The 14,718-nt window shown below is 36.1% G+C and overlaps 1 protein-coding gene across 2 annotated transcripts in view; it reads right to left on the reverse strand.

Moving 5' to 3' along the window:
* The window catches only part of thoc2 (THO complex 2), a 101,056-nt gene that overhangs the window by 65,111 nt on the left and 21,227 nt on the right, over positions 1-14,718 (reverse strand). For both annotated transcript variants that reach the window (XM_055177276.2, XM_055177275.2), the window contains exons 11-15: positions 13,716-13,888; positions 13,046-13,241; positions 11,328-11,366; positions 9,921-10,051; positions 8,969-9,070 (exon numbers count right to left, since the gene is read on the reverse strand). In XM_055177276.2, coding sequence (XP_055033251.2) covers positions 8,969-9,070; positions 9,921-10,051; positions 11,328-11,366; positions 13,046-13,241; positions 13,716-13,888 — 641 coding nt within the window. The remainder of the gene's footprint in view (positions 1-8,968; positions 9,071-9,920; positions 10,052-11,327; positions 11,367-13,045; positions 13,242-13,715; positions 13,889-14,718) is intronic.

Raw genomic sequence — 14,718 nt, forward strand, 5'->3', positions numbered from 1 at the left:
GGGGTGTACATTATTTTCTAATTATTCAGCATAATTTAGCGGTTTCAATAAAACAACCAACCAAAATAAAAGTCTGGTTAACTTGAAGAAACTATGACAGAATGCAGGTAATGCAGGCAAGATCAAGGTACCAAGAACCAAAATGAGCATCTAGTTGTTGATCTGTATTAAAACGTGCATCAAAAAGACATTACATTACGGGTCTCTCTTCTGTATGTGCGGTGAATAATAACAGAAAAAGAGGTACAGTATTTACCTTCTTGTGTTGCCAGATCTTGCATAAAAAAACAGCAAACAAAAACAGACAACAATAAACCAAAATAAACCCAAAACCTTTACATTAAAAAGACGACAAAAATTCACGACCCACAAAATCTCACTTTAATTTTCCAACTTTATCGCTTTATGAGCCAAGCACAAATACAGTTAAGCCTAAAAATACATCAACATTGCAACAATGCAAGACAACGCTCTGCCAAACTGCTTCATAAACATAAACACACAACTCATCTGTAGACAATGGTTATTAAAATTGCAGAACATAATGCTGTAATATTCCTTTGAATGCAAAACACGCAAGACGGAATAACTTGCTATGGTTTCATCTGACAATCATCAGAGCTTTGGGAATGATTTTTGTTCCGTACACACATGAAACCATTATTTAAAGAATTCTCTCCTACAATTAAATGCAGCTGTCACTCCTGAAACTTTGCAGTTTTATTTTATATTGTGAAGAAGTTCACAATCAATACCTTTTTATATCCACTTATATCCATAATCACATACATTTAGGCTTTTAGCAGGTGCTAAAATGAGTTACAAAAATAATGAAAACAACAAAGCGTTTCTACTTAGATGTCTTGTGTAAAGTCCTTTTTTTTTAAATACTATACAATTTATTTAACAAAAAAGTTTTGTTATGCACCTTTGACAAAAAGCTAATTTTTTGTAACTGTTGTGTTGTCATTTAATTATATTTTTAAAGACTACACTGTAACATTTTATGAATTCAACTGACTCGACACTAGGGCTGCAGGATTTATCGAAAATAAAAGAATCACAATATTGATTCATACCTAAACGTGATCTTTCTAAATGACTTTCCCTGTATTCAGATGCTGCATTCACACGTTCACTTTTTACTTTACAACAATCCAACATACTATCAATCAAACTTACTCACATTAGCACAGTGTAAAACCAAACTTATTCACCAGCCAGACCCAATCGTTTCTCTCCTCTCTCTCTCATTTGCGGCATTCTGCCGTCACTCGCATAAAGTATAACAAGGCGGCAGACCTAAACACAGTCAGCTTACTTGGTGGATTTTGAACGGCAATTAAAAGAGAAAATAAATTAGCACCATTACTAGCACCAGGAAAATCCTGGTGGCGACGGTGAGAGTGATGATGCAACAATACTACGAAAAAGGTAAGGAAATGCATCTGTATCACTGCCACAAGTTCCCCATCAGAAAGGGGTTTTAGCACAGGGTGAAGATTGTAACATGCCTGTGTTTCTCCCTGAAGCCTCAAAAAGTTTATCCGTTGAGTGTTTTAAAGGTTAAGTGCAGGGGTGCAAATCTCATTAGGAGTGAAAAAGGTGACAAGCGCGCATATATATATATATATATATATATATATGTGTATATCTGTGTATTTGAAGAGTTTTGTTCAAGAGCGCGATAAACGCCATTTTTGAAAAAAATGAGTTTCTGAAAATATCAGTATTATATCAGGTCAGTAGTTAAAAGTAAATAATTAATTTTACGCAAAATCCAATACCCGCCGTGATATTCTGTCATCTTTTCTCCCTTTTTTCCCAACATGCGACAAACGCCACTGCGCCTTTTTTACAGAATGCAATAAATCCCTTTCTGATATTACAGCGGACCATTCACGCAATGTAAACAAACATGGCGGCGCGCTGAGTCCACGGAGTCCTAGTTTTCCTCATCTACTTTGTACTTCGTAATTAACAATCAAAACAAAATAATACTTTAATAGCATTGCCAAACCTGTGATGGTTTTCTGTGACGGGAAAGAAACGTAAGCCATCAACAGCTAATAATTTCCGCGAGAGGCACTCGGTTGCTTGTTCTCCAGACAGCATCAAGCTTCTCATGCTAAAACATTGTGTTCTTCATATAACAAAGTAAGTGTTTTGGTTAATGCCATTAATGTTTATTTTTTAATCATTGTATACCACTAGTCAACTAAATAAATATAAAATGGTAAAGATGAATGCACATTTATACATTGATTTAATAGATTTATAGCATTTTGAAATAAAAAACTGTAATGGATTTATTGCATTTTGTGGAAAAAAGAATTCGTTTTTATAATAAATCTTTGAAAATCAAGTTATGGATTTGAATTTTTTATGTATTTATAACCTAAAGATGCTGTGAAAGTTTGTAACAGAAAATAGTTGTTTTCATCTTGTCACTTTCTTGGTATAGAAAACACGTTTTTACCGAAATTTGTCAAAATGGATTTATTGCGTTTTGGAACCAAACTCTTCATTTATACAACAGTTCTTTCTGGTTCTCGAATCTGATTGGCTAAGAGCTATGCGATATTGTGTTAATATCGGCACTGTAACCGCTTCACCTTTTGTATCATTCCGCCACCTAGTGAATGGAGGTCCTAAGCAGGCTCATCTCTGAATGGAAAAACACAGACGCCCTGTTTGGATCACTCTCCGTGTATCTCATTTACTAGCTCATAAATCAGTCTGTGAATCCCCAATCGGAAGTTATTATTGGATGTTACGTTAAAGTTAATGGGATTAATGTCTTGTCACATCGTGTGGACGATTAACACTTGGAAAGAGGAATATAAACACTCGTTTTTTTCTGGAGCTATATTTCTTATCAGAACGCGAAAACACCGTGGAACTGCAGGTAAGCACCGCAGCTTTTAAATGTGGACATTGATCATTTATTTTATCGTGACGTGACTATTAAAACATGTTATGAGAGATCGCCACTGGTATATTTATAAGCAGCATGCAAAAACATCTCTCTGACACTTATAAAAAAACGTTTTATATAGTACTGACAAGAACAAAGTTTAATAATAATAATCGAGTGCTCGTATCACGTTAAGAATAAATGAGAAAGCAATAGTAACGTTATACAAGTAGTTTTATTAACTTTTACCTCGCGCCAAAACAATAACAACACAAAAGACACTAAATATGAATTAAAAAACAAGTAATAGTTTGATCATGACACCAAATACTGCTGATTTGATCTCATTTTGACGATCATAAACAAACAAGGCCAACATGAGAGCCAGGGTATCTCTTTCAGACATGTAGCCCAGAGAGGGCGGTGGTCAGCGGGGCGAGTGAACACTGATGTCCGCTCATGCTTTGGTTCTCATTCGTACCGAATCTCACTAAGCAAACGTTCAAACAGGCGCTATCTTTACTAATCGACTGCAGATTTAAATATAATACATATACATTCTCGACTGAACTAATCTTAAAACTACACTTTGTGACCAAGAAACGGTAATATAAAGAAACGGCTTTTCCGTCTATTGAGTTGTTATGAGCTTCAAAGCAGCCGAAAGTTTTACCTGTCATTCTGGCCGCCCTCAAATCCGTGGCGGAAGAAGTAGTTCTCAAACAAAGAGGCTTTTAAAATAACTCCGTTGTTGTTTTCTAGTTTTCGTTTTTCAAACGTGTGCCGTCGAACTGTTGTATAAAAGCAATATCGCTCTCGGAGTCGTGTGATATAGCTCTATATCATCACGGCTGTGATTGCCTCCGGCACTCGGCCTACGGCCTCGTGCCTCTGGCCTAATCACAGCCGTGATGATATAGAGCTATATTACATTCCTACTCGAGCGATATTGCTTAAATATAAATATATATATATATATATATATATATATATATATATATATATATATATATATATATATATATATATATATATATATATATATATATATATATATATATATATATATATATATATATATTTAAGCAATATCGCTCGAGTAGGAGTGTGATATAGCTCTATATCATCACGGCTGTGATTGCCTCCGGCATGTGTATATATATATATATATAATGTATATATATATATTATTTGTATTTTCATTTGAATATTTTAATTAATTAATTATAAATCTTATTAATTTTAGCATTTACTATACACTTTTTTTAATCAAATTTGAACCTGTTATTAGATAATGCACCACAAACTTACATCAAATATTGTAAGATTTTCTCTCAGTGATGTGTTTGATTAACACGAGTGACAGACAGGAGCAAAATTAGGTAACTTCCCCTTTAAGACCAAAGTCCAGATCTAATATACTTTTACACATGCGTTTTCTCTTATAGGCGTGTACTTTCTCTTAAGACCTAAATGGTCGTGTTTATGAGGATACTTGCAAAGACGAGAATTTTGATGCATGTGTGTATTTAAGGCTAATACAGCAGAAAAATACAAGCTCAATGAGAAGCGGATGCGCGGCTTGCATGCTCCTCTCACACAGAAACAGCGCGCGCATATAGCACTGCTGTTTGTGTTTTTTAACGGCTTAGAATCACTTGATTTAAAACTGCGGTGCTCAAATACGTGTACAAATGTTAAATTTTTGTGGCCACGCGCACAGCAACGTGACGTGGGCGCGTAACCTTGAATGAGAAAATACTATGAGTTAAATATTTTCGTTCAATCTGCGGCAACAAATGAGATGACTATACAATGAGAAACATAACCCACCAAACTGGCTAGTGATTTGACATCGTTACCACAATAGCTGGACATGATTTTCATAATTTCATTCACTGCGACCCTGTCGCAGACCCCCCTCACCCCTTATTTTCAAAACCTCATCGGATCTAGACTAATCACAAGAATGACCTATTTTGGATTCAAAACGGCCAATTTCACTGAAAGGTGACAATTTTTGCAACCCGTAATTGTTTTTCAAGTTTTAAGGTTGGCCAGTTGAAGTGTACAAAAAGCCCAGGTGCCATTTATTTTAACTCTTTTTATTTATTAATGTTAACAATCTGTTGTTTATGTTTAGGAGGTTACAGATTTTAAGTAACTCGTCTTAAAGGGTCTAAAACAAGGACACAAGACTTTTAAAACTTTTTGAGACTGTTATTTGTAAGTCCAGCTGTCTATATATAACCGAAAGTCCTGTAATAAATGTGCAAAAAGTCCAATAAATGTTTTTGTTGAAAAAAAAAGAATCGTGATCTCATTTCTCATGGAGAAAAATCGTGATTCACATTTTAGGAAGAATTGTGCAGCCCTACTAGACATGCTTTCAAACCATTCAATTCTGAATCAAAAACAAGACAAACTAGTGGAAAAACTTGCTTTGTTGCAACATAAATGATCACAGCCAGTGTCAATAGCGTCGTAGTGATATTTTCTTTTGATTCAATGAAGTCTGATTCAATGGTTTACAATCAGTGCCTATTCTCATTCTCAATTTTCCTTATTTAACCGTTTTACTAGCTCCTCCTCAATAACTTGTCAACATTTGGCAAGGTCCACTACTCCATAAATCTGTGTCCTTTATATTTGTGTACAGTGTTTTATACACTGCTGCAGTCCAAACCCGAGTGCAATAGTTCATGACACGCCCCACAGCGCTGGTCTGGTTTATACTTGATTCCAGTACACTTGCATTCCATATTCTTTCGTATTATTTTGGTGTTTTATCCAAAGCAGAGCGAGAGACAGGTGCACCTATGTGAACCGCAATGCGAATCGTGCATTGTGGAAACTAATGATTGGCTAAAACTTAAGTCCAAGTTATTTTACTTCCTGGATAACTGCGCAACTGAATGCAAGCCGCTTTCACATTCATGCGCTTTGAAATTGACACGGTAGCCTAACATGAGTTCAGGGCTGTATGACATTGTTCTCATTACCAAGTTTTTATATGAACTATGCTGCATTTTAAAATAAACTATCAGTGTAAAAGCTCTCCAAGCAATAAATCCATTTATTGTACAGAAAAAGCTTAAAAATTCAAATAAAACATCCCTTGAATTAAACATTTGTTTCGTGAAAGAATAAAACTCTGAAATTGGGTCACGTTCCCAAGCTTTAAAAACACAAAGCAGCATCCAATGAGGAAGGCTAAATGGTTGAGAGTGGTCTGACACACTCGAGAACCCGACTCGGCCCGTTTGACAGGCGACCTTGAGCTTCCCTCTCTTTCTCCCTGAACACTTTTGACGTGTTTAACCTCGGCTCGTTCTCGGCTCGCTCCCTCTCTATCCAATTATCTGCCAAAATATCATCATTTATTCAACACACTTGAAAAGAAAGCAAAGAATCTGACGCAGTGTTTCTGTGAGCTCTGTCAAGGAACTCATCTGTATGCACAGGGGGCAGATACACATAGGGCAATAAAAGCAGCGCTCAAGGAGAGATTCGGCATTGAAGAGGTTCTGTTCAGCACTAATGCTGGATGCTGGATGACTGAGCAGATCCAACACAAGCAGCAATTTTTCCCATCATTGACATGCTGTTTTGAGAGAGATCTAATTTTATGCAAGATTTAAGACGGGTCGCCTTCATTATGAAGGATACAAGTGATTCTGGAGACGCACTGCAGCAACCAAAATTAAATAAATCCAAGATGGCAGGCAATAGCTGCGTTTACATGGACAATTGTAATCGCTTTAAACACCTCAATTAGAACAAAAAGAGCCAAACCGATTAAAAATCTAATCGTTTGAAAGTAGGGCTGTCACAATTATGAAATTTGTGGCGATAATAATAAATTATGGCGATTATTTGTCTATTTTATTGCCTTGACATTTCATTCTCATACATTTCTTTTTTTGTTCATGAAATAATTTTCACACGTTGTGATTATTTAAATATCTTTTGCAAGGTTTACCTGGCAGTAAATATTAATACACAAAACACACATATTTAAAAGTAATCAGATACTGTCTCTTTATACAGGTGCTGCAGCTACCCCTTGTGTTTTTTAGAGAGATGTGCAATCATTGCGGTGATCTAAAATCATCACAAAGAGGTCAAACAATCGCGATGAGATGAATATTTAATCATTGTGACTATTTGAGAGTGGTTTATCCTTTTGTAATCCACTCACAAAGGTAAACACTTGATCGGATTGATAACTGAAACTGCGACGCTCTGCGCATGTGCAATCTTCTTTTCTTAAAGGGGACAAGTCATCTGACTTTTCCATGTTTAAGTGCTATAATTGGGTCCCCAGTGCTTCTATCAACATAGAAAATGTGAAAAGATCAACCCAGAAACTTGGTTTTGGAAAACCATTCTCTGCAAGCATGTGAACAAATAGCTTCTTGAAATGTGGCTCCCCTTGTGATGTCAGAAGGGGTTAATTCTGCACCTTAATCTGCACTATCCAACCACTGCACTGCCATTAAGTACAGAGATCAGCTCATTTGCATTTAAAAGGACACCCAAAACGGCACATTTTTGCACACATCTACAAAGGTGGCAATTTTAACATGCTATAATAAATTATCTATATGGTGTTTTGAACTAAACGATCTATAAAACATACACAAAGTTCTCTCTCTCTCACGTGAGGCGCAACTTCTGGGTTGTATAAATTGCGGACGGTGGATAAGAGCGGTATTGCGGAAAGCCGGAAATTCTCGTCATTAGCAGGGAAGCGTTTTCTCTTAATTGACGAGTTATCTTGTCAATGGCGGGGAAAAAGTTAAAGGAATAGTCTACTCATTTTCAATATTAAAATATGTTATTACCTTAACTAAGAATTGTTGATACATCCCTCTATCATCTGTGTGCGTGCACGTAAGCGCTGGAGCGCGCTGCGACGCTTCGATAGCATTTAGCTTAGCCCCATTCATTCAATGGTACCATTTAGAGATAAAGTTAGAAGTGACCAAACACATCAACGTTTTTCCTATTTAAGACGAGTAGTTATACGAGCAAGTTTGGTGGTACAAAATAAAGCGTAGCGCTTTTCTAAGCGGATTTAAAAGAGGAACTATAATTTACGGCGTAATAGCACTTTTGGGAGTACTTCGACTCGGCGCAGTAACACCCTCCCTCTCCCATTATGAGAGTGAGAAGGGGAGCGGACTTTTTAGGTGAGTCGAAGTACTCCCAAAAGTGTTATTACGCCATATAATATAGTTCCTCTTTTAAATCCGCTTAGAAAAGCGCTACGCTTTATTTTGTACCACCAAACTTGCTCGTATAACTACTCGTCTAAAATAGGAAAAACGTTGATGTGTTTGGTCACTTCTAACTTTATCTCTAAATGGTAGCATTGAATGAATGGGGCTAAGCTAAATGCTAACGAAGCGTCGCAACGCGCTCCAGCGCTTACATGCACGCACACAGATGATAGAGGGATGTATCAACAATACTTAGTTAAGGTAATAACATATTTCAATATTGAAAATGAGTATACTATTCCTTTAACACATACATTTAAGAAGATTTATGTATTTTTCATTGTCATTTTCATACAAGGCGTATATAATATATATATATTTTAAGTTGAAAGTTGCATTAAATTGCCCAGGTGGAGCGAATTGAAGTGAAAAAGCATTAAATTGGCAATAGTCTTAACACAGCGGTGGCGCATTAAAAAGTAAACAAACAAACAACATTTTCTTTTTGAATAATTATGGCAGATCAAACTAGTCGTGCACATCCCTAGTAGGAAGCAAGACTGCTTACATCGTTTTGAGTCAGAGTTACATCAAGAGCCATTTCACGGCTTTGTAAAAGGGTCTGCGTCAAACTGACATGTTTATATGTATACAAAATAATCAAGTCTGATTTCAGAAGTTAAAATATCATATTAGCTTTTTATTAACTACTAACTCGAGGCTAAAGCTCCTCTGGTATTGGATTAAACTCCAGAATCTTATTTAATAAGTTCAGTAAATCTATCCTGACAATATGGTTTGTGAGTTAAAATCTAGATAAACTTACTTCATGATGTATTTTGCTCTGTCTACTGTCTGAGCCTTGATCTTCACCAAGAGCGGATGATTGCCGTAAGTGTCGTTCTTCCACTGTCCATACAGCCGATACCTAATTACACAAAAATTCAAGTTTAATGCAGATATAGACAGTCCTCATGAATACACTTGAATAGATGTTTAGATGTGTGTCCAGGCTCATTTTCCTACAGAAATATAGGTACCTCAGGAGGGAACAGTAATATAGTGCAGCAGTAAAAAGCCTCATATTCCTCAGCTGGTATATGAGCGTCTAGCTCAGTCATTTGATATAACTGCTCCCATGATAAAACAGCCCGTAAACGTACACATCCTCATCATGTTTAACAGTAACCAACAGATATTGTGGTTTAAAGGCATCCTTTGGGTTTCTTTAAATCGACTCTGAGAAACCAAGCGAGAAATGCATATCCTCAGATGTGTTACTATAGTACAGGCCACCGCAGTTTCATGTTGTTTTTAAGCTATGGACCGCAGTACTTGGGTGACCACTGACTCAAACATAGATTCTTACTGACACACTTTAAGTGTTTTGATAGATATACAATATACAGTACTGCAAACATTTGATTATTTAGATACTGACAAAAAATGATTAGAATCTCATGGAACCACATCTAAGAGTCATTACTTTGTCTCCTTTTGTGTCCTATAGAAATTCAGTCATGTGCATTTATAATAAAATGAGGGTAAGCAAATGATATATATATATATTCTTATTTATTTTTATGAACTTCTATTTAAACAGCAAAATGGGCATCTGACTCAGGCGCGAGTGCTCTCGATATGCATCTGCAGCAGCTAATAAGCCATTAAATCTACTAAGATTAACTGATTTTCCCATGTAAAGCTATCGTGTTTTGCTATTTACTTATATAAAGTACATGATGTCATTGATTTGGCTTGTGATGATGAGTAAGTACCTGTATTGATAGGGGAAAAGTTTGAAGAAGCCCCAGATCTCCTCTGACATGCAGGCGTTGCACTCCATGAGCGACAGAGACGGCAACAACACCTGATCAGCAATACTGAGAAAACAGCTCAGCAGAGAGTCCTAACAGAGACACAAACAAACATCCATCACTACACTATAGAGAACCAGCTCTCAGACAAACACACAAGATATTTCACTTATATCTGACAAGATATTTCAAAGAAATAATAAGGTACGTGGCAATGTGCAACTTTGTATTGCAACCTTAATACAGCTCTAACTTATAAGTGTTTTTTAAACACTTAATTGACACAGCCCTTTTTGAGTTGGGGGGGGTGAAAAAGTGATGTACATCTTGAAATGAATATGACTCGTAGAAGCATAGAAGCTTAATCTTAATCGGAAGTAAAATATTAAGTAAAACTTGTTATAGCAGTTTAAATGTATTGTAATAAATACAAATAATACAATAAAGTATATATTTTAACAAAATTATCACACAAAATTACTGTACTTTCCAGACTATAAACCGCACCGGAATATAAGCCGCATCATTCAAAAATGTGCCATTAAGATGAAATAACATATATAAGTCACAGTGGACTATACGTCACGTTAATTTAGAAAATTATTTCACAAAATCCAAGCCGAAGAACAGACATTTAATCTGGAAAGGCAAGTTATTCAGCTAAACAATAGCAGACAGAACAGCAGGCTGAATAGATGTCTTTAAGTTAAAGTAATATTATCAGTTATTTAAATGTTAAAGCATAGCATACAGAACTTATCTGGAAGGTTGAATAGTCTAAATTAACAAGATGAACAAGCCAACTAGGATGAAGTTTGCAGGGTCGTCATTCCACATTACTGAATCCATTGAATTACACAAATACAGAAGCAGCATATAGTGGACTCTTGCGGCTATAGACGGTAATGTTGTCTCTTGCCTCATAAATGTCAAAATTAATTCATACTGACTTACAAGGCGCACCTGACAGACGCAGCACCAGCCAAGTTATGAAAAAAATGTGGTTTATAGACCGAAAAATACGGTAAGGTTTGTGTTACACTTTTAGAGGTTTTACCAAGAACAATCACTAGGTGTCAACTGTTTGCTGCATACTCTTGTCACAAATTCTTAAATTACTGTTACTGCATTATTATTTTTGCTAAAAGGTTTTTTTACATCTGAAAACTACATTCTTAGACCTTTCCAATGATATATAGTTTGTCGTGATAGATTAAAATTTATATGTAAATATTTAAGTTAACCCAGGTGTGCTGCTCACAGGACAGCGGCAGTTACTTTTTTCAAGATGATCAGCACATTTTCATTATAGGATTTGCAACTTGGCTTTAATGTTTCTTACTCTAATTGGGCTTTTTCATGACTCACCATTTTGTCCTTGGTTTCTTGCCTGCTTTCACTTTGGTACTGTGACAGAGAGAGAGAGAGAGGGCGAGAGAACAGTCACACACTAAAACAAGGCTGCAGACATTACAGCTCATATTAAAACAAGCCAAATTATAAACAGCACAAAACAGTACATCCTTAACTCCAATGACGTTATCAAACTCTGGTATAATCCAATAATAAAACACACCCAACAAGATCAGTTATATACATATAAAACACTTAATAGATCCTTTATATGCAAAAAGTGTATGACAGCACTACAAATAAGACTGGAAGAAGTCGTGTCAATACAGCATTTACTCAACAACAGGAGGAACAGCTAAATCACTGTTATATTAATACTTTAAGTACCAAATGAAAAGGAAATAACTGTCATTAGCACATCTAAACGAGCAATGACAAAGTCCAGTTAATGTAAGTTAATATACTGAATAGTTAAAAATGGCAACATAAAGGTACACAACACTGTAAGGGTGATTCTCACGAAACCATTGAAACACCACGGCACTAATGATTTTAGCTTTAAAATGTGTAATATAGTAACATTAAAAAGCATCAGAATTAACACAATACTGTGTTCTGCCTTGCCGCAATGTGTCCGGCTGTGTTTGAACATGCGTTATGTTGTAATTTAATCAAATTAAAACAAAAATATTAAGAAAAAAAATAAATGGATGTTTTGCTAGACTACTTTAGATGACAGAAAAAAATATTTACTGAATATTCATGTATAACAATAATGAAGAAAAATTAGGAAAATGATGTGTCCATGCCTGATGTTCTCATCCTCCGCAACACTTTTTGAGAACAGTTTAAGCACACATACAGAATTTTAATAAAGTTTGATTTTGAGTGACCAAGCACATGGACCAGTTACTTCAAGATGGCTACCAGGTAAGATCATTTTTTAACAGTTAATTTGAAATATTGTCTTGTCAGAATGCTTACACGACATTTTGATTATCATTACCGCAACAGATGCTTATTAAATGTTAATTTAATTAATAGAAGCATAATACTTTGATTTTAAATGCATGTGCAGAATCTCCACATTATGTTCTTTCAGGTTTGTCATGTCATTTTGAAAATATGTCAGTGTTGATGTTTTCTGACTGTTGCGGTAATGAGATTTTTTAGGACTAATTTTTTAAATTATGTTACAAAAAGTGTTAAATGATAAGTAAAAGTTTTTTCATTAATGTTCCCATTTACTCCAGACTTTGTTTTTCAATGTCTGGTGGGAAAAAGTAAATTTAAGCAATTTTTACATTTTCATGCTTGACATTTTTAAAACCAAGTTTTCGTGAGAATCACCCGTAAATGCTATAGTGATTAGGGATGCTCCGATCAATCGGCCGTAGATCGGTATCGGCTGATCATCTCATCAAATCACTCGATCTATACTCGCTAAATTTGCCGATCTAATGATCTAATCTTTCTATTTACCAATTCATTTGTCAATAATACTAAAGAGAAAATCTCTCTCTGCTCAAGAACTGATTTACTTTATAACAATGCATATATATTTAATTCATACACTTCTGTGTTTTATTTTTATTTTGCAGTTTTAATTTAAACAGACATAAGCCTTTTTAAAGGCTATCGGAGCATCCGATTAGTGATCTTGATTTTTGTATTACTATTCTTTCAAAATAGATCTGTGCATAATAGCTATTTGCCCTAGTGTCTGTTCTCACCTCCTTCATGAAACTCTTGCCCAGTCGCACGATCTTTGCAAATAGGATGGGGTCATGGGACAGATGAGGACCCAGGTAGCACAGCATGATGAAGACGTCTTTGGATAGGTCGTCAAAGCTCTCGGCCGGCTGCGGTGCCTGTTTGTTCCGGAGAGGCGCCATCAAACCACCTTTGGCACCTTTGGGCATACCAGCCCTAAAATACAAGTAAAAAAAAACTTAACACATAGCCGTCATAAAAACTGTGGTCTGAATTTCACCTGTGCTTTCTATCCTATCACCCAATATACTCTAAATCTGCAAATAAGCATGTCTCATGTGGACCATTTAAAAGGCATGTAATGGGTGATTTTACCTGTCTCTACAGACTCGGAGCCTGAACATAAAGCTTCATGATGCCATCAAAGCTAATTTTACTATACTTCATAATTTTTCTCCAAAGATTTTTGAGGTCTCTTCTAGAAAGAAACAGCTGCTCCGTACTTTATTATGTTTAAATAAAAATACATACTTGTAAGTGATAGAGAGGTCATAGATGTGAAAATGCACCACTCACATTAAACTGTCAAAAAAAAAAAAAAATCTGAAATCTGCTGCTAACAAAATCTGTACGTAAGTTAAGAGCAAAGATTTCTCTGACCCGGGCCAGAGCTCAGTGAGTGGTGTGTACCTGCGGTACAGCGGCTCCACGGTGCGGTGAAGCAGTTGGCACAATGCAATGGCGATGGCCTTGTGGGAGGTGGCATAGAAAGCTGGCATCTGATCCATGATGCTCTGAGCGTGTTGCCAGTCACCGATCCGCAGCAGAGCCTCCAGCAATCCCAGCTTCTGGTTATCAGGAGGCTGACACGAGAGAGAGAGATACGGATTAGAGGAGTAGAGACACACCTTCACATACAGCATCATTACAGGCTCCTCTGTTCATTATCTGTTCAGTCAGGTCTGAGAGGTTTTAAGAAGTTTTCAGATATAAGCAAAGAAAACAAACTTTTTAAAAGGCACAATGTTATTTTATTGTTTTATGTAATGTTATGAAAGACATGAACTTTTCTAATGCAGTGGTTCTCAAACATTTTCCGCGTGCGGCCCCCCTTGTGTACGGTGCATTCCTTCGCGGTCCCCCCAAAGAAAATTTATGACAAAAACTGTTCTAAAATTTAACATTTTAATTAAACAAAACACATTAAGTTATACAAAGTAGTGCTGTTGGTTAGTAGCCTCAGTTTTTTTTTAGGTTTAATCACACAGAATTCATGATAAATGAATGTATTTTATAAAATGTCATAAAACTGGGGCCCCCCTGGCACCATCTCGCGGCCCCCAGTTTAAGAACCACTGTTGTAATGCATGTTGCCGTTGCCTTGCTCTTGAATGTTTTTGTTACAAGAATCATGTTATACGTAAATAACGGGGTAAATATAAGACCTGAACTTGAGCATAATTCTTCCAATGCATCCGAATGAAAAAATACTAATAGTATGTGCGCTCAATCGGCACAGACTGCTTACTTCGGCAGCAAATGTGGTGTCTATAAATTGTAAAACATAACCCAAACTGGGAATGATTTGACATTGTTACCACAATAGCTGTACATGACTTTCATAATTTCATTCACTGCGAACTTGCCGCAGACTCCCTTCTTATTATAAAAAAACTCATCGGATCTAGACGAA

The sequence above is a fragment of the Misgurnus anguillicaudatus genome, chromosome 16, assembly GCF_027580225.2.
Source record: "Misgurnus anguillicaudatus chromosome 16, ASM2758022v2, whole genome shotgun sequence".
Taxonomy (NCBI): Eukaryota; Metazoa; Chordata; class Actinopteri; order Cypriniformes; family Cobitidae; genus Misgurnus; species Misgurnus anguillicaudatus.